The sequence below is a fragment of the Patiria miniata genome, unplaced genomic scaffold, assembly GCF_015706575.1.
Source record: "Patiria miniata isolate m_02_andy unplaced genomic scaffold, ASM1570657v1 HiC_scaffold_2, whole genome shotgun sequence".
Classification (NCBI taxonomy): Eukaryota; Metazoa; Echinodermata; class Asteroidea; order Valvatida; family Asterinidae; genus Patiria; species Patiria miniata.
The window spans coordinates 7,455,978-7,476,336 of NW_024037058.1; the positions used below are offsets into that span (position 1 = coordinate 7,455,978).

The following is a 20,359-nucleotide window of genomic DNA, read 5'->3' on the forward strand; positions in this document are numbered from 1 at the left end:
GAAGTCTTCACCACACACGTCATGCTAGACCCGTGAACGTGGCTAGGCTATATACAACGCCACGTTCACGGGTCTAACGTCATGCATGTCATGCGCGTCATGTGAACTAAAAGTAAAACCGTAATGTGTCCGGAAACTGGACAACCTCACAAGTTCTAATTCTCAACCAGCAGTAAGGCTTACAGGCATTTATGTTAAATAAAGACACCTCGCAAAGTTAGCCAACAAGATATTCATCCAAAATATATTCCTCATATATCGCTGAACCGGATAAATACTCCAAAAGATAAAATACGCTACGAAAACTTGACGAAGTTCACGAGTTTGATTCTTCCCGCCGCATGTCTAGTTTCCGCCGCGGGTCGATCGTCGTGGATGGGATGATCCGTGATATTAAGCCAAATTTAAGAAGTCAAGTACATGTATGTCTATATGTGTCGGCCGTACAGTCAAAAGATTTGGAAACCAGTCTAGACGAATTTTGCATGACATCGTCGCAAAATTAATCCATCTGGAGAAGTAAACATTCCAAAATACACCAATTATTGTTAAATGGACAAAATTGCATATTTTGTTCTAGTTTATTTTTGTCGTCTGCGCTGCGTCAACTGTATGCAGTAAATTAAACGACTTGTGATTGGTCAATTTTTCGAGTACAGGGCAACATCTGTTACTTTGACCAATATTAATAAAGTCTTAGTGTTAAACTTTCGCCCAATGACTTTGCGCGCCAAAGGTTAATCTGTTTCGTCTGCTAGCTCCATCTGCATGCAGTAAATGAAATGACTTGTGATTAGTCAATTTTTTCCAGTACAGGGCAACTTCTATTACTTTGACCAATCGTTTATGTCCTTATGTTAAACTTTCGCTTAATGACTTTTGCGTGGCAAATTGATCGGTGTCATATAAACATTGACTTATTTTTAAACCGGTCTCTCTGTTATTGCATGTATAATATTATAACGATTTCTGCGAGGTGAGACATGTGCAATGTGCTTAAGAGTCCGTTTTGCTTTGGAGTCAAACTTTTTATCTACACCGGAAACTAAATTTTGTTAGGCCTAGATTGTTTTGTTCGGGTGGAGTAAATTATTTTATTTTCTGTTTCATTTCAGCGGCACGGCATTGCATGCAGCAGAATGATGGATTTTACGAACTTCTGTCGTGACGTGATATAATTGCGGAAAGATGTTTCACAACACTACTCGAGGCAAACAGGCAACAGTGTGAGTAGAAAAGCTAAAATAATGCCCCGGGTTCGGGGTGTGCTAGCCCAGGTTGGACTCCGTTGTGTCAGTCGTAATGCATGTAATGCAATGAACATGATGAAGACGCCCCGACTGTAGGCCTATTCTGTTTTTAAATTAGGCCTAGATTTGGGAATGGTTTCAATTTGCCTCCTCTATGTTTTTATCAAATCTGACATTTAATTAAAGTAGGCCTAGATTTCATTTTCTTATTTTTAACGAGTGTCTTTTTAGGATTTTGTTTTAAAGAGAAATAAAGTCTGAGAACCATTTGGATTTTGGTTGATCATGGAGGTAGAATTAGAATTAGTCTAATTCTACCTCCATGGGTTGATGTAGGCCTAGCCCTAGGCCTTGTCTGGTTCTAACAGCCAAAGATCCTGATATTTAATACTACTACCAACTACTAGATAAGGGAACCAGACGGTTGACTGCCTTAATAGTAGCCACTGTGTTTTTAATTAGCATCCCTAACTCTATCCTACTATACTGGGCATAGGCCTAATTATGGTCTGGAACTGCAACTTCTATCAAATTAAAAAAGTTCTCTGTTTTTAACAGACGACCATTCATCAAACATCAGTCAAGTGCTGTCCCAGTTCCTCCATCTTCAGCCAGTGAAATCTTTGGCTCCCAGTCATTTCGAGAGGATGATGATTATGATGACGATGAAATAGACATAACTGCATCTCAACTTATAAGAGAAAGCAACTTCAAAGGTTGTGGCATTCACTGTTGCAAATGTTCAATTTTAATCTATGTTCAGTTCACTTTGTTTAAAAGAATACAATAGCATACAAAACAAATTTAAATGGGACACTGTTTGCCCACAGACTTTACTATTTAAAACAGTTTTAGGAGAAACTATTTCTTCATTGAGACAAATCAACTGTTAAAGCAAAATACAAATTTTTAAACTTTAGCAGAAGAAACATCTTTAAAAAGTTATAATGAATATTTTGTTTTAATTTGAAGGTTAATTATTGATCTTTAAGATGCATCGTCGGTTGGAATTTACAATGACAGTCAGGACTTTTTGTTACATCAATAAGTTTAGTTAAACAAAATGCAAAGACAATTGCAAACTACTGTAAAATATATTTTTGAACTTAAAAAAAAAGATTTATTGCTATTTGAACAGGATGACAAATAGTTTATTGTGTACTAGGCAGTGTTTGTAATTTTACCCTATTATTGTAAGACCGATAACTGTGGCTGACACCAAGTTGTTTATTTAATCTCAAGCATAATTTTTTGTCGAAAACAAAGTTCCAACAGCTCCACGTGGGATTTTGAAAAGAAGTAGCTATCCTGCAAGGAGAGACCATTTAGAGGAAAGCTTCTTTGGATCTCAAAGTGGCTTGTTTGATGAAAGCAGCAGTCATTATGAAGATCCTAATGATTCGCCAGCTTTTGATTTAAATGACGATGAAGATCTATTTGGCAGCCAGCATGGTCTTGCAAGCCAGCAACCGTTTTCTCAAAGTGAAGATTTGATACCAAGCTCCCAGCCCGTTAGGTAATTGTTTTTGGTCTATTTTTTTTAGTCAGCAATGTGAAATTTAATATTCATTTTCATTAGAAATAAATCATTTATACAGTTCAAGTCAAACAGCAAGCATGTGTACTACATTACAACAAATTCATAAATTGTGTTAAGTGAAGATACTTTTCAATAAAAAGAATTTGTAAATGTTTGTGCTATACTGTGGACACACACAAAATCTGTGTAAGCTAGATCCCACATCCTTTTTGAATATTAAAAGACTTAATTGACACATTGAATATACTTGAAAGTTTACTGCAGTTTCAGAATACAAAAATAATTAAATAAAGAATTAACCTGTTTTGATGCGAAAATGCTGTGAGAATGATTTTCTTTTGAAATGTTATATTACTGAGCATACCCAAATCAAAATTGAAACAATTGAGACGAATTTCAATTTAGAAATTATTTAGTTTTTGGGGTCAGTATTTTTATTGTCTCTTTCCTATTTCCCAGACATGGGCAACGGTTCATTCCATCGTTTACACCCAAGAGAGTGAGAATTGCTGATGCAGTAACTAGTCAAGTAACAAATAGCACCAGGCCAGGCAACCATGACATTTACGGTAGCCAAACTCCAGCACTGGTTCAAGAAAGCCCATATGGTGCACTGGATATCCCGGGTAAGTCAATTTACATATTTCCATCACTAATATGCGTTTTTTCCTTGCACAGCCAGTTAACCAGTTCGTCTCATTTTCCCTGAATTTTGCATGTGAAATTTGTGTTGTTAGCCTTTGAGAATCTCAATATTGTCTAATTCTCTTTTAGAACTTTTCAGCTAAATATTAATCCTAAATTTAAAATACATGTTCAATTTTCTGCTGTGTCATTTCCATTTGAGACTTCCGAGTATCATGAAAACTCTCAGTTAATTCAAAAACTTGTATAAATTTACTGGGCAATATTTCACAACTTCAGATATATCTTTGTCGAGTTTACTTCCAATAACATGCTAACTGGAGTCCAAGTGTTAATAAAGTAGGTGGAACAGTTGGAGCTTAAAAGAGTTATGATTGAGATCCAATATTGTGTATGACAGCTAGATGTATCATACATTCAGCCCTATGTCCCCATTAACACATTATGACTGTGGAAACTGCCTTTCACATATTCTGTTCGCTAGGATTTACAACCCCAGGTGGAACCACACATTCCGGCAACAAGCTGCGCTCTGTGACGGAGATCCGTATCCTTTCCACACAATAAAGTGAATTCCATTTTACAGGAGGGTTGGTAAATGTGACCTGTACTATGGCTAGTAATGAATTAAGAGATCATCCAAAAAGTTGTTTGGCGGGAAAAAATAATTACCACATTATAGAATTTGCAAAATTTAATCTCTCAAGATGAGATAGTGAATAACAGTAGAACTGCTCTTACACCCTAAATCAACCATAAATGTTTTAGAACCATGCCTTGATGTATTATTGTCAAATGACTGTTATTATCCGTAAAGAATAACAAAAAGCTAAGCAATACAGGAGTGTGTTTCCCTTTCCATACTTCAATATTGTGCAGTCAAAAGTCCTAGATGATGTAAGTAAAACAATTGATCTCTGTATTATGTTATTTAAATGTTAAGTCAGCCAGCTCTGCTGAGGACCACAGAAACTCACAAAATTGATTTGAGTACATGGTATTTGTACTGCAGACTGCTTGATTTTAATTTAAGGTACTTTCCAACATGCCGATATCTATATCTGGCTATTTTATTATTTGTATTTTACTAGCAACCTAGCAAGAAGTGGGATCTAAAACTTATTCAAACCAACATTTTGATCATTAAATAAACAAAAAGTTGAAGGGTCGAAATGTGCGGAGAGACATTTTTCCTACCAGTTTCATTGCGGTCACAGAATACGTAGAACCCCACATTAATAAACAAGAAACTGATTTCAAAATATTGTAATTTGGCCTTTTCTCTGGTAATAAAAAACTATCTGGTCATTTTCTTCTAAGGTCCTGTATACAGACAAGCACATGGTTGTATGTGCTCCCACTGGATCAGGCAAGACGGCTGTGTTTGAATTGGCCATCGTACATTTGCTGATTGCTATGGGAGCCAATGCAGTCAAGGCTAAGATTGTTTACAGTAAGTTACAAAATATAACTGATTACATTTTTGTGTGGAGACAAATATTGCTTTGAGTTCTAGGGTAGTTATTAACTTGTACTGTAATAGTTGTAGGTTCACTAGTTGATCTAGTAAGTTTTACATGAAGCAAAAAGGATTTAATTCCACTGATACATGCAAATGTTACAGTTCGGGAAAGTCCTCATCACAAGACAATTACAAGTCGTCCATTCCCAAGAATATTCACAAGCTATTCAAATATATGACAAGTACATAGGACCAAATTTTACACTATTGTATTTTTCCTCTAATCCCTTTTTCTTTAATTCCAGTGGCCCCAATCAAAGCCCTGTGCAGCCAGAGATGCCAGGACTGGAAAGACAAATTTGAACCTTTAGGGCTGAAGTGCCAGGAACTGACCGGTGACACAGAATTGGACGACTACTTCCAACTGCAAGAGGTCAACATTGTCATGACCACACCTGTAAGTGCACATATTTTTTCATTAATTAACCATAAGCCCTAACTCCCTAGGGGGTGTGCAAAATTATATTGAAATTGGAGGATTCAGGACAGTAAGGGCTATCACTTGAATAACTATTACATTGTATTTACTCCTTGATGATTCCTTGAAACTATTTAGTGCTGGGGCACTGTTTTAAGGAGCTGTCAGGCAGAGCGGACTAAACTGAGGGTTAATATATGTACTCCATGCATGATTATACCATCTTTGGAAAACATACAAAATATAACTGGGAAGTAAGGTTGAAAAATAAGTGTTAATTTACCTGCTGTCCACCTCTGGAGGTTCACTCCTGCATGGTTCTTTGAGTTTCTCAGGAATAGTGTAATGAAATTACCTTCAGTTATTTTGTACCCAATACATTGCACTTACATGTAAGAAGCTTTTAAAGTGTCACTCCTTGTTGCCTTTTGACCTTGTTAATTTTGGAATAATCCATTATTTGTGCAGTTATAAGTAAATGGAACAGTCCAAGTTGGTTGGCTGGAGATTAGCCTTTTACAGGTTTAGCTCACTATTGTTTGAAGTGACCTATATCTCTCTGGAATAATCCATTATTTGTGCAGTTATAAGTAAATGGAACAGTCCCAGTTGGTTGGCTGAAGATTAGTTCTTTACTGGTTAAGCTCACTTTTGTTTGAAGTGACCTATATCTCTCTGGAATAATCCATTATTTGTGCAGTTATAAGTAAATGGAACAGTCCAATTTGGCTGGCTGGAGATTAGCCTTTTACAGGTTAAGCTCACTATTGTTTGAAGTGACCTATTTCTCTCTCCTTGCTAGGGCCAGACAGCAAGTTACAATGGTCTTTTGTTATGTATTAAGCTTCTCTGGCCATGCTCTAGTCTGGCATGATTTAAGTCATCAGCTCATTCCAGAAGGATTTTCTTAAGCCATGTAAAACTGTGGCGCAAGCAATTTCAATAGGAACATTTGTGACTGGGACACGCCCAGAGAACATCCACAGGGCTGTTGGATGTTCTTGCTGTTTCATTTCTTTCTGTATGCAAGTTTTGTATTTCCTTTCTAAATGATGGGTCCAATCCAGCCATTTCTTTTCTCCTGATTTGTATGTTTCTTGTGCATGTGGTCAGGTTACAGTTTTGTCAGGTCTTTATCCGGGGGAGGGCGTTGCCCGGACTGTGGCTGTTTTGTTTGTTGCACATTTTAAATTGAAATTGGCTAACAGATCTCCAAGCTTTAGTACCATGTGCACTTCTAATAAAGGAATACTGACTTTATTGCACGAACGAATTAAATACACTAATATAAATAAACTATTAAAAAAGAGCACTTCAGTGCCATTCAGTCTGTCAGTTATTGCATTCAAAATATGCATTTGTTTGTCATGTGTTCATTTAATGTTAATCTGATTTTTTCCTAGGAAAAATGGGATAGCATGACCAGAAAATGGAGAGACAACAAATGTTTGGTCCAGCTGCTGAAACTCTTCCTCATTGATGAGGTACTTTTCCAGATTTGCATTACCATCTTTAAAAACATGGCTTAGAGTACAATATTTATTAGGCTAGACACCATGCATATTTTTTATTTTGGCCACTTTTCAGAGAATTAGTTGGGTTTTTTTTAATGTTTCTGAAATAGACTCCCAAAGTCCTCCAGTTGTCTGAAACTATCCTCAAAAGTGAAATACATTCCATTTTCCCCTGCAATATAATATTTCAGGTACACTGCTAAATTTGATTTGTAACACTGGTTGACCATGCCAAAAGTCAGTTCATTGTGAACGTAGACTAAAACTTGCAGGGATTACAATATACATGTACATCATTTGTTTTGGCAGGTTCATTCTCTGAATGAGGAAAACAGGGGTGCAACCGTTGAAGCAGTCATCAGTCGCATGAAGACAGTGCAAGCGGCTGTTGTAAGAGAGACAACAACAAATGAAAAGAAGCAAGGAGAGGAGAGAACACCAGAGCTACGATTTCTCGCTGTCTCAGCTACCATTCCAAATATTGAAGATGTAAGAGCAGAATTTTTTTCCCATGCATTTGAACGTTTGCAATTGTTATAATAATACAGGGGTGAGTTTTGCCAAGATTTAAAAAAAAAATCCCTGTTGAAATAGGCAATTTGAGAGGTTTTACCTTAAAGGTGTCCCAATGAAAGTTGGTGAACATGACAGGAAAAAAATTAATTGGTACTTTAAGGGGTGAGTTTAGGCAAATACAAACATATACCATAGTCCTGGTTGCATTACAAAAAGTTTTCTCATTTGTTTCTGCAGGTTGCTAAATGGCTGGAGACTGGTGGAAATCATGCAGTTTATCACAAGTAAGGATTTGGCCAACTTAAAGACAGCATTTATGAATCCAATGTCAGTTTTCAGAGAGCTTGACTTTTCAAGCCTCTAATGATTGCATATAATGTTAAGCTAATTAAGATGAAGAAGTAAACTTAGGTGCATTAATAAAAGGAAATAAGATGGTATAGATTAAAAGATTCTCCAAGACATTTTTCAATCTGTGTATTTTTGGGAATCTGAGCCCTTGAATAATTTTAATTTTACAGACTAGATGAAAGCCACAGACCAGTCAAGCTAAGAAAGGTGGTCCTGTCCTACCCCTGCTCAGAACGAATGTCTGAATTCCGGTTTGGTCTGTCCCTCAACTACAAACTCAGCGGTGTCATCCACACATACTCGGACCAGAAACCAACCCTTGTGGTGAGCTCAGTAGAATTATTTTAAAGCCTCTAAAAATACGCATACGTTTATTCACACTTCATTAATTTACAACATTTTGGTGGTAAGGAGTGACCAGAATTGGTGACCATTTAATTAATAGCCAAGTCGTTCATATGGTTTTTGATGAACTTTGGTGCAGTATTACAATCACGTTTTTTATTGACTTTAAAAAATAATAATCATGATCTCTTTTGAAATGAAAGTTATGAGAGGAAAGTGATAAAATATACAGCAAAGACGTGGTCAAGTCTTCACAATTCAAATCGCAAGTCAAGTATTTCAAATCACAAGAAAGACGGGATAAACGATGACGTTTGAACGGCTAATATTAACTTCAGTGTAGATGACTTGAGATTGACTCATGATTGACTGTGATAAATTGTGAGTACTTGACTAACAGCTTTGCTCCAAAAAGAAACATTTTGCTCATGCTTTGTACATTGAACAATTAAATGTTCTCAATTGTCGTTTGGTCTCAGTTTTGTGCCACCCGTAAAGGCGTACAGCAATCAGCAAGCATACTGGTCAAAGAGGCCCGTTTCATCATGAACGCCCAGCACCGCCAAAGACTGCAGAAGATGGCCAATATGGTCAGGGAAATCAAACTAAGAGGTGGGAGTTTATGGTATTCCCAGCATTTAGGTTTTTCTTGTAGTCCCATATTGAAATAAAACAAGTCTTTGGGGAATTTGTAAATTTTAGATTGATTTTGTCAGTTGAAATTTATTCAATATTTTTTTTTGTGACAAACATTTCACTGATTTTAAAAAAAATTTGACTGTTCTTTACCCAGGAAAGGTTAGAATAAGATAAATGTTTAGTCAAAAACTTTGGTACACTTGCAGAATAGTAAACTTTTCTAAGCTTATTTTTGAATTTAAGAATTTTTCAAATTATACCTTGACGCCAAATAGGGTATAAGTTGCACATAATTAAAGCATATTCCACTGCCTTACCCATCCACCTTAGCACTATTTGTACAAAAAAAATGTTGTCATGACTGTTTCTAAATGCACATATTAACGGGTGTATTTGGTTTTCCTACATGTATTTTGTTTTGTGTGCTCGATCTTTTAAAAAATTTGGTCAGAGTTATTGCTGAATGGTGTTGCCTTTCACCACGCTGGACTGGATGCCCAAGACAGGAAATTCATCGAGGACTTGTTCATCAGTGGAGACATTCCAGTTCTCTGTAAGAAAAGAGGCATTATAAATCTTATATCCAGTCATTTTATCTGGGAAAGAGCTTAATCTAGGGGCCCTCTAATTTTGTTGAAAGAGCTGAATAATTAAAAGAAAGATATTTAAAAAATAACAAGCTTACTTTTAACTCATAAATTGCTAAAAAAGTAATCAAATGCCAATAACTGCTCTCTACTGATTTTCTTTTTATTGAGGAATTCATTTATTTATTTATTTAATCATTCAATTCTTTCTGGTATTAAAATTGGCAAGGACTTGAAAAAAAGGTTTGCTTATAACATTCTCATGTGATTTCATAGTTGCAACCAGTACTCTAGCCATGGGCGTCAACCTACCAGCCCATCTGGTAGTGGTGAAATCAACGCAGCACTACGTATCGGGAATGTACTGTGAGTACACCGAGACCCAGATACTGCAGATGATTGGCAGGGCTGGACGGCCGCAGTTTGACACCACAGCTACTGCTGTCATCATGACCAAACACGACAGCAAGGTGAGCAAAAAAAGATGTCGTTAGACAAAAAAATGAATTTCTGATATAGAATCACATGCACTCAATTGAACTTAGTCAGATGAGGCAAGTAGTTCAATCTTGCCATGAATGTTGAGAATTAGGCTGATAGAACAACTTCAGTGTCAAAGCTTCGCGGCATTCTTCTTTTTTATTATAAAGTCATTAATTTATTTTGTTTTGTATTCAGAGGAAGTATGAGGCCCTCTTGAATGGAGCTGATGATATTGAAAGCAGGTAAGACCCAAAAGCCAAAATACCACCGAGCATTTAGCATTAACTATTTTAGATTGAACCTTGCATTCCCTACTTGAAACAAAATTTGCTTTATTTCTACCTATGTTCTTTCAAAATCCCAAGAAACATGAACATTAGCTTTTGTGACTGTTCTTTTATTCCATTCTGTTGTTGCTAGTTTGTAGCCTACGCCGTGAGTGATTCTTGGCCTAGTGTTTTGACAATACCTGGGTTTTTATTTTTAAATTGTTACTTTTCTTACAGTCTTCACAATCACCTGATAGAGCATCTGAATGCCGAGATAGTCCTGCACACCATCAATGACATCTCCATAGCGCTGGAGTGGCTCAAGTCTACTTTCCTGTACATCCGCATCATGAAGAACCCCTCCCACTACGGCATCCCCACAGGTCTGAGCAAGGAACAGATGGAGAAAAAACTACAGGGTCAGTGATAGGATCAGTAACAATCCAATCGGTTACAAGTCAAGTTACAAGCCTGGTCACAAACAACGGAAGATAAATATTGACATAGAAATGTCTTCACACAGTTCATTTAAATACATGTGTATAGCTCATGACTTTAACAGACTTAAGAATGAAGAACTAATGACTTTCTTACAATGCTGTGAAGGTGAGTTTGCCCATGTAAAGATTAAAATCTCCAGCAATATGAAACTTTTTACTTGATTTTATATACTGTATGTCACCCAAACCTTCCAGCTAGATTCAAAAATGACAATTTACAAAGTGGTTCAGATGTCCGTGTTGCATGTCCATGCAATGAAGATTCCAATTTTCCATTACCTCCAGTCTAATATTTTGCTACATAATCCTACATTTATGAGTAATTTTATTGACCAGTAATAAATACATCATTAAGTGTGGAAGAAATGTTCACATCACAATAATTGTTGTTCAGTGTTTTGCAGCATCAGCTAGGTGCTGTACTTTGCAGGCAAACATTTTTGGACTATTGACCAGGAGTTCCATTTAAAAAAGGAATGTATTTTGTTTTATTCTCATGAAGATATGTGCATTAGAGACCTGAATCTGCTGTCTAACTTTGGACTGGTCAAGATGGACCCAGAGACTATGGATCTGAAACCACTAGGTAATGAAGAACATAATAGCCTTTTTAGAACCAATGAAAGTATAGAACAAATAATGAATAAGTACTTAATAAGGGGTTAACGTTGACATTATCCTTTGGGCCGCGAAGTTTGTGAGCTGATTATGACTCCCTTGGTATCTTTCTTGGCGGACTTAATTTTGCTATAAGCTTATTCAAGCTGTCCTCTGCAGGTTTTGAATCCGTTAAAAATTGTCTGTTCCCGTAACTAGAATGTTATTTGACTGGCTGGCAGTGGCTTTAGTAAAAGCAAGAATTGCTCAACAACAAAGTTTAGACAATTTGAACTTTTTATTTTCTTCAGAAACTGGTCGTCTGATGGCAAGGTACTGCATTGCCTTTGACACCATGAAGCAGTTTAGTGAAATATCAGGCACAGAGTCCACTGAGGATCTGGTAAGTGTGTCATTCAAAGTACCCTCAAGGACAGTGAAAGTATGACAAAAATATATCGATAGAAACAAGTAGAAGTAGGCCTAGAATTAATTTCTGGGAATTTATTTTGAATAATTGGTTTATTTAGAAACAGTTACTTCTCTTAAGAAGTTCTGAGATTGATCATTGTTTCATACAGATGTTTAATTTTTATCCCAAAATGCATTGAACCAATTGTAGTCCTAAACATTACTTCAGGAGAATTGAATTACTTTTAGAGAGAATGCATGATTATTTTCTGAAAAAAATGTGGAAAATCCCTTTTTATAATGCATGGACATAGACCTGGTTCAAACTTTGCTTTTTAAGTGTTGTTTACAGAAGGGGAATAAAAAAAACAGGAGGAATCAGTTATGGTACGTAGGGGAACAGACATGGAGCCTGCTTATTGGTCTAAAAGTAATTTTTTTGTCTTTTTTTAGATGACCATGCTGTGTCAATGCAAGGAGTTCTCGGACATTCAGCTGAGAGTCAACGAGAGGAAGATCCTGAACACGCTCAACAAGGACAAGAACCGAGTCACCATCAGGTTTCCTATGAAGGGCAAAATCAAGACCACGGACATGAAAGTCAACTGGTATGTTATCCATTGGGATGTGTTTTACATTGAATGCATTGTGCATTTATCCCCTGATGAAACTATAAAACCGTACAGTGTTGGGGTGGAAGTTGGTACAGGGAATACAAGGCATAAGTAAATGGCTTAGTTAAGAATTCAGGTTTTTAGATTTCAGGTTTTTTTTCCATACTATTATAAAGCCAGTAAAATACAAGGGAAACATACACAGGACTTGGTATAATAGCATGGGGAGGTCATGTAATATTAAGCAAGAACTCAATCTGCCCCTGTCAAAAGAATACAAAAAGTTATATTTTCAGTTAAGAAATTCATGATATTTCTTTTGAGAAATGTGAACAGAAGTGGAAATATTTATTTTCAGAATATTGACAGAAAGCTTTGTGCAAAACTGTATGTAGGTGTATCTCTTCCAATCCTTTTCAGCTTGGTTCAATCAACCTTGGGATGCCTACCCATCCAGGACTTTGGTCTGGCTCAGGACTGTACTCGGATCTTTAGAGCAGGACAGAGACTCACAAGATGTAAGTTCAAAAGTGAAAAAATTAGTTGTGTGTACTTCAGACCATATGCATGAGAACCATTGTACATGCGCTGTGTGTTCTGCACACAAGTGGCATCAAGTGTTCATGCACAGAGTCCTTCCTTCAATATCGGTCCTCTTTTTCATTTTCACTGTGGAGGGGGTACTTTCTTCTACACGTAAGTAATGTTGCATGACTATTTGCCCCTATAGGTTTGCTGGAGTACCTGATGCAGCGAAACAACTTCCAGGTTCTCCTGCACGCGACCGTCATTGCCAAGTGCTTCCAGGCACGACTGTGGGAGAACTCCAAGAATGTGGTGCGGCAGATCGACAAGATAGGCCCGGCACTGGGCACGGCCTTGGTCAACGCCGGCATCGTCAATTTCCAGAAACTGGAGAGCACGAACCCAAGGGAACTTGAACTGGTAAGTCTATGATCACATTGTGTATCAGAGTTCACAAGATTATAACTTTGAATAAAGATATTGGCAGAAGCAGGATTTTGTCACAAAACAGGTAAGTAGCAAAGCTGGTTGAGCTTTGGGTTGCACAAAAGTTATCAGGTGGGGAGAGGCATATAGTAATAAAAGGGTTATGCAATTATATATAATGTATTGTCACCAAAAAAAGCAATATTTTTTTAAAAGCCAATTTGTTTTCTCTCAATTTGTAATGCCTGCTTATACAATTTCAAGAACCAAAAACTTCCTGTATTTTGTTGCTAGATCTTGAACAGGCATCCTCCCTTCGGTAACCAGATCCTAGATGCTGTTACTCACCTTCCAAAGTATGATGTCTCTATTGAACAGGCAAGTATTGTTTCTTGAAGGTACTTACAGATCCAAAACGTATCTGGAGTGACTCAGGTCGACCAATATAGATGTTTGGTTTCAGACAGGGTGAATTTTATATGTCAATTCTCCATTATTAAACCTAACCCTGGAGTTGCTTCATCTTTCATAGGTCAGTCTTCCAACGTAGTTCCTATTTGTTTCATATGTCCAACTTTGAACATACTTATGATTTAAATCTTTAGAATTTTTGGTTTGACAGGAATCTAGAACATCTAAAACCGGTGTACCCATATTGGGGTTTTTTCTTCCACAGGCCCCAAGGTACAACGCCCATTCAGCCGAGATCACTGTGACTATCACTCTGATAAACCAAGAGAAGCTGTCAGAGAAACAGACGGCCAAGCGTAATCACTGCTGCCTGCTGCTGATCGGGGACGCTGATAACGGCATCGTCTACAAACAGAGAATCACGTAAAATATGGGTTCAAATTTAAATGCCCTAAACTTAGTGACTACAGTACTTAGTTCTGTTTTGGATTCACACTCGTTATGTTATCCAACCCCAGCAAACTGGAAGGTGTCTGCACTGGTCATGGCTTCATATCCCATCCATTTAAGCTTGGCAATTTTTGGCCCACAGACTCTAAGATAGCACTGAGAAATATAATACTTACAACTTCACCAGTCAACTAACGTCAGTTACAAGGGTAGGTTGTTTGTATACCAGGCACACTATTGTGCATAGTGTGGAAGTAAAGAAACTCACTGAACTCGAGAGAAGTGCTAAGTCTCAAGCTTTTAATATAGATATATAGAGAATTCAAAATCCTCCGTAAGCTGCTGTAGTTAGAAATAAAGCAGGGGAAATTTCCACCCACGTCCTTTAAAAGTCGTAAGGGGCTGAGCTGTAAATTTTGTTTTAATACAACACACTGTACTAGGATTAGCATTCAGAATAATGATGGAATTCTGTCTGGTTGCATGTGCAGAGATATGCAGCTCCTGAGAGGAGGGCCCTGGTGCAAGCGGATTGAGGTCAGGAGAGCAAATAAAGCAGAGGAACTCAGCGTGAATCTCGTCAGTCAAGACTATGGTAACATCTCCAAAAAAACCCCAACAAACTGGGTAATATTCCTGTAATTTATGCCACTACAAATTCCTTGACTATGGCTTGCAATAGATAAATGTGCCTATGGAAGCAGTGAAAGCCACTTTTCCAAAATTATACGATAAGGAAAAATAAACTTTGGTAATGACATTCATCTAGTCAATCCTTGATTGACTGTTCAGTGCATAATTCCTTGATATTTAACTTTACATTGATTGACCAACAGTTGGTCTGGACGTGCAGAACACCTATACTCCATTCTACTCGGGACCCAAACACCTACGAACAGCTGCCCAAGAGAGTTCCAGCAGCCAGCCCAAAAAGCAACCAGCAAAGAACACCAAGCTTATTCTGAAAAGACGACAGTCTACACCGATGAACTCATCACACACTGATCAGTGGCTAGGAAGTGACAATGGTAAGTTGCTCGGTATATAATTTGACTCTTTGTTAGAATCAAGGTCAATAATAGAACTTAATTGCTCCTATTTTCCTATTAATTTTAGGCAAAACAGCACCCCTCTGTAGTTCACGCACGGCATCAATACACTTTTTGTTATTACCTCATTGATTCAAAAGATCCAAAGACAGACGAGGAAGACCTGTTTGAGTTTGGCAACCGCAAGCCCTGCAGCCACCGGTGCTCCGACAAAGACACCTGCGCTCACGAGTGCTGCAAGTTTGGCGTCCTGATTCGACATCGGCCACAACTGCTGGAAACGCCGAGACGTGATAGGTCAGCAGGTCAAAGGCAATCAGGTCAAAGTTCAGCGGCAGCCTCGACGACGCCCTCTACAGCAGGCCAGATGCCGAGGCTGTCTCGGCTGGAACGGTACTTCAGTGAGCTGCATGCTAAGGCGGATGAGCTGGAAACACCGACTGTGAAACGAATCAAAGTGAGAAAATGCTGTTTCACACATTGACAAATGATCCAATACTCGGATCAGCAGCTAGTTCTAAAAGAATTCTTTTTTAAAAACAATGACAATATTGCCTCAGGATACACATTTAACATATATGAACAATGTTGTTTAAGATGTTTTACAAATCTACCCACACAGGTTGCACAAGGCAGCAACAACACATGCAACGTGGACCTGGACAAATTTGCCTTCACACCCAAATCCAAACCTTCGGTCCCCGCCACCCTGTCTTCATCCGCAGCTACCCCAAGCCTGACCCCCAAGCTTAATCCCCACATACCCGCCACCCCAACAGCAGCCAAAGGTTGGGAGATGCTGGACATGTACCAGCAGGCCCAATGTCAAGAGATGAGTGAGGAACAGCAGATGGAGGAATTTGAAGGTTATAGTTACTCTGTAGTAGACTTTGATACTCTGTGCGAGAATCACATAGAGTTGGTTTCAATCTCAGGATAGCAATGGTGTTTCCACTATTTTGTTTTTTAAAGAATACAGGATTCATACTATTATGGAAATGCCACTCAATCCAAAAAAAGATCAGTGCCTCTGAGACTTTTTGCATAGCAAGACATTTGCATCAAAAGTGAATGTCAAATCATTAGATTAGCACTCATTGTCGCACTTGTCACCGTGAAATAGTTTGGTTGAAAAAATCTAGTACATTTTTGTTATTTTCATTTAACACCAAATTATCTTTTTTTCAAATCATGAACAACATACTGAAATTATTCATTCCAATTTCAGACCAAAGTCTCAACCAAGCTACATCAGTCTGGACTGACGATCCATGGATCAACAACTTGGACAATTTTGACATGTCCTGGTCAGACTCGGACAAAGAGGAGATGGTGTTGGATAGATACGTGCAGGGAGGTGATGAAGGTAAGAAGAATTTATTCTGTTATCATTAAACAAGGAAGGCTGTAAGCCATACCCCAGTACAACTCTAGTGGACTTTTGTAGCTTTGAAACTTGGTGGAATACAGGAACCTTCCTTTTGTGTAACAAGTAACTTTCTTCTCAACTGCCTTTGTCAACTATTCACACAAATGGGGAACCGCCAAAATTGGGCTGGATGGCTAGTCGGTAGAGCACCGGTAAGGTACGTATTCGGAGGTCAGGTTCAATTTCTCTGCTCAACCTTTTCAACTGTCAACTTTTGTCATCAAAAGACTGTTTTTCAAAACTAATTTTGATAAAATATTTTCTACATCTTTGAAAAATTTGAATGAGTGGAGAAAAAAAGTTTTTTTTCATTTCAGATTTTCAGAATGACTTGGGGCTGCTGTCAGACCACAGTCCGCCTTTACCAGATCTTTACAGAGCAGAACCAGCAATCCAGAATCTACAGCAACAGTATAACCATCCAGAACAGCAACAACATTCAAGTTTCTACAATCCTGCAATCAACAAGAACCAACAACAACATCAAAAGTTGGGACAACAGCCACGAGCCGATATCTCCCAACCAGCTACAGGCCAGAATCAACAACATCTTGATCCAGGGCAGCAGCAACGACTTTCAAGTTTATACAGACCTGCGACAAGCCAGAACCAACAGCTGCTTGAAGATACGGCACAGCATCACAATCCAAAACAAAATCTGAATCTTGAAAAGCAACAGCTTCCAAGTTTCTACCAGCCACCGACGAGCCAGTACCAACATCAGCAACCTGATGTAGAACAGCAGCGAATGAAGAGTATCTACAAACAAGCAGCAAACAAGCAAAATGATCAAGAACAGCAACAACTCACCAGTTTGTACAGACCTGCAACAAGCCATTACCAACAGCGTCAACACCCAGGAAAGCAGCTACAACCTCCAAGTATCTACAAATCAGTTTCAACAAACCACTACCAGGCTCAGCAGTCACGACCTCAGCCATCCAGCACACCAGTTCCAAGACGCAGAGGACAGGTCTTTGCTTGGAAGTCCCCTACAAGCCGACCACAAACTGGGTATGCACCAGTCATAATTCCCTTTTTTTTGGGGGGGGGGGGGGGACATTTGCCCTGTTTAATATGCATATGCTAACAATGGCCTGATTATTGTTGATCACCTTATTAAATGTGCATAATTTTATTATTCGGTCATTCTTTGGTCAATTGCAGATGTAGTTTGCTGTGCTGTTTTGCAATAAAACTATTTTTAGTTCTAATTTTTGTAATTACTAAACCTTTCATTATTTAAAATTATACTATTGTTGTCCATTACATGTATAACAAAATTAGTTTCATAATTCACTGTTTGATTCTGAGTAAGTGCTTGAATGTTGTGGTTTGAATTATTCTTGAGCCATAAATAAGCAGAGTTTTGGGAAGTTGGCAAGATTTATCAAACCCATTAGTTACTATACTGCCACAAAGTGCCCTTGATAAATACCGCCCTAAACTGCCATGGCACTGTATGGTTTCGTGAAGTCATCAGGAATACAACGTAATACAAATTCTTTTTACCTCAAGGCGATTTTCATCCAATGCAAAGTACAATGCCGGTAACTTTGTGTCAGCCAAGACAGCTCTGGCCTCCATGGAACCCTCCACCTCAGCACAGCTGCCATCAACTACTAAACCAAGAAGCAATGTTGTCTCAGCGACACAAGACAAAGAGATGAAAAATGCCTACAAGACAAAAGACACACCAAGTATTGAGCCACAATCGCCATCAGGTTAGTGATGAAAGAGTTGCTTTCTTTTCAGCTATAAAATGAAGTTTAGTATTGACTGACCTGAATTATGCACTTTTGGAAAGTGGAGGGCCTGATATTTTAATCCTAATAAAATCTTTCTCAGGGCAAATCATTATGGAAGCAATAATTAGCAGGAAACGGACAAGCTGGAAACTCGTAATCAATACATAACTTTAAACAAAAAAATGAATTAAAATTAAGTTTTAGATTTAAAGACTAAAGTACATTGCGCAAAAAATCGCTAATCTGCAACCTACAGTAGTATTATGTAGTCAAGTCCATATCACAAGTCCCTGCAAGTCAAATCACAGGCTATTCAAATAACCTTTGAAAAGGTATTCCTTTGTTACTGCTCATTCAAGGTTTCTTGTGACTGGAATTGTGATTGACTTGTGATCTACTTGTGATGGACCCGACAACATCCCTGGTAGCATATATTCTGAATTGCATTCAAGTTTATCACAAGTTCATCACAAGGCAGATCACAAGTCAAATCACAAGTTAGTTGCAAGTTGTATCACAAAACAGGCCACAAGTATCAGGGGATGAACCATGAAAAAACTACCACCATCAAAGTTATTTTGTTCCGCGACAAAATGACTTGACAACCACTCCAAGCATGTTTAAAAAAAAAAAAATGAAGCATGATTCCTTACCTTACAGAATCAAGAGAAGAAAATGTGACAGTCTCCAGCTCTGATTCACCCATCATTGTCCTATCCGATGAAGAAACAACCTTAGACATCAGCAACAACAGTCATCCCTACATCATGAACTCCAGCTCCGACGAGGAGTTTCTGCTAAGCTGCCTGGAGGTGGAATCACAAGAGGCAAACAAGGTGCAGAATGAGCCTCGGTCAGTAAAGTCACCTTCGGCTGAAAAGTCCAAGGAATCCCCACTTCAGATCCCAAGATCATCTCCTAGTGAATGTCTTTTCTCTCAGATAAGCTCACTATGTGGATCCATGTCAGTTAATAAATCTGCAAAACAGAAGTCCTTTGCTTCTAGTCACTCCAACAAGTCATCTCTTCCAGAACCAAGACCATCTCTCAATATGAGCATACAGATCTTGCCAGAAAGCTGCAACAAGGCGCCAGAGTGGTCTACAGGGCAGTTGGTGTGTCACATGTCACCCCTTCCCCCTGATGATCAACAAGCTACTAAGCCCATCCAGAGCCCATCACTTGGGGTAGGTCTCCAAATACCGTCCAGCAGCAATGTGAACAAATCCATGGGCAAGCCACAGTCTACCGACACCTCCGCTAAGGAATCTTCACAACTTACCCAGAGTCTTCACTTGTCAGTTAAAAGCAGTACTCCCAAATCATTGAGCCATAAATCATCTACCTTCACCTCCAACCAAGAGTCTTCTCAGCTTTTCCAGAGCCCGCCTAATGGTGCAAAGCACAGCTCTCAAGCAAGCAACACATCAACCAAATCTCCAAACCAAGAGTCATCAAACAACAAGGTATCTGCTTGTCATCAAGAGATGATACATCTCACTCCACAGCCTTCTGTTGGCGTTAGTCTTAGCTCCCCACCGAGCTCGTCAAGTGGTAGTAGAAGCTCGCTATGGGGAAGGAAGCTCTGCAGTCCACTCCTGAGGAGACAGAAGACAAGGGATTTCTTCACTGCCAATCCTGACAAGTGCGTGTTTAAATATCTAGCATGAATTGGGTTGGACCTGCAAACACAGGAACTTTGTACCGACACTCTACCAAAAGAGGTACCCGACCCTATGTTTGCGACCTTCCATTTGACTACGTCTTCATTCGTGGGGTACAAGTCAGAGGCCTCTTGATAACAGACATTGGCAAACTGGGAGAGCGCCAGTACAGGGCCGGATAGCTCAGTTGGTAGAGCACTAGTGCAGTCTTCCAGTGATCGCAGGTTCAAATCCATTTCCAGTCATTTCTTTGTTCAACATTACATTGATCAAGAGTGAATGCAGCTATTTTGTTGTTGCAATTTATCTGATGATTTTTAAATACTACGCAGTGCAGAATTGAAATAAAAGTTTGACATTGGTTCAACGAATCCCTATCATCGAAGATACATGTATATAAGTAAAAACAGTCAAATTTTTTACAACGAATTTGTTAATAAGAGCAAAAAATATAAA

At 38.5% G+C, this 20,359-nt stretch overlaps 2 protein-coding genes across 8 annotated transcripts in view; one reads left to right on the plus strand and one right to left on the minus strand.

Annotated features, from left to right (window-relative positions):
• The window catches only part of LOC119726227 (DNA repair and recombination protein RAD54B-like), an 18,452-nt gene extending 12,661 nt beyond the window's left edge, over window positions 1–5,791 (minus strand). For 2 of the 7 annotated variants that reach the window (XM_038197844.1, XM_038197843.1), the window contains exon 1: window positions 5,659–5,791. The gene's annotated coding sequence lies outside the window, so the exon portion shown is untranslated. Of the gene's footprint in view, window positions 1–183; window positions 383–5,658 lie in introns of those variants that run through there. The other 5 variants (XM_038197841.1, XM_038197839.1, XM_038197838.1 and 2 more) reach the window with 4 other exon arrangements.
• The window catches only part of LOC119726907 (probable ATP-dependent DNA helicase HFM1), a 21,330-nt gene continuing 1,937 nt past the window's right edge, over window positions 967–20,359 (plus strand). Inside the window, exons 1-32 of the mRNA XM_038198759.1 lie at window positions 967–1,226; window positions 1,809–1,966; window positions 2,517–2,766; window positions 3,250–3,416; window positions 3,920–3,982; window positions 4,265–4,332; window positions 4,756–4,888; window positions 5,203–5,354; window positions 6,779–6,859; window positions 7,199–7,378; window positions 7,643–7,689; window positions 7,927–8,080; window positions 8,581–8,713; window positions 9,192–9,293; window positions 9,604–9,797; window positions 10,006–10,052; window positions 10,317–10,498; window positions 11,082–11,165; window positions 11,488–11,579; window positions 12,041–12,195; window positions 12,622–12,719; window positions 12,932–13,146; window positions 13,447–13,530; window positions 13,829–13,986; window positions 14,505–14,608; window positions 14,850–15,041; window positions 15,203–15,519; window positions 15,685–15,928; window positions 16,291–16,428; window positions 16,809–17,523; window positions 18,010–18,215; window positions 18,900–19,884. Coding sequence (XP_038054687.1) covers window positions 1,189–1,226; window positions 1,809–1,966; window positions 2,517–2,766; window positions 3,250–3,416; window positions 3,920–3,982; window positions 4,265–4,332; window positions 4,756–4,888; window positions 5,203–5,354; window positions 6,779–6,859; window positions 7,199–7,378; window positions 7,643–7,689; window positions 7,927–8,080; window positions 8,581–8,713; window positions 9,192–9,293; window positions 9,604–9,797; window positions 10,006–10,052; window positions 10,317–10,498; window positions 11,082–11,165; window positions 11,488–11,579; window positions 12,041–12,195; window positions 12,622–12,719; window positions 12,932–13,146; window positions 13,447–13,530; window positions 13,829–13,986; window positions 14,505–14,608; window positions 14,850–15,041; window positions 15,203–15,519; window positions 15,685–15,928; window positions 16,291–16,428; window positions 16,809–17,523; window positions 18,010–18,215; window positions 18,900–19,884 — 5,936 coding nt within the window. The 5' untranslated portion in view covers window positions 967–1,188. The remainder of the gene's footprint in view (window positions 1,227–1,808; window positions 1,967–2,516; window positions 2,767–3,249; window positions 3,417–3,919; window positions 3,983–4,264; window positions 4,333–4,755; window positions 4,889–5,202; window positions 5,355–6,778; window positions 6,860–7,198; window positions 7,379–7,642; window positions 7,690–7,926; window positions 8,081–8,580; window positions 8,714–9,191; window positions 9,294–9,603; window positions 9,798–10,005; window positions 10,053–10,316; window positions 10,499–11,081; window positions 11,166–11,487; window positions 11,580–12,040; window positions 12,196–12,621; window positions 12,720–12,931; window positions 13,147–13,446; window positions 13,531–13,828; window positions 13,987–14,504; window positions 14,609–14,849; window positions 15,042–15,202; window positions 15,520–15,684; window positions 15,929–16,290; window positions 16,429–16,808; window positions 17,524–18,009; window positions 18,216–18,899; window positions 19,885–20,359) is intronic.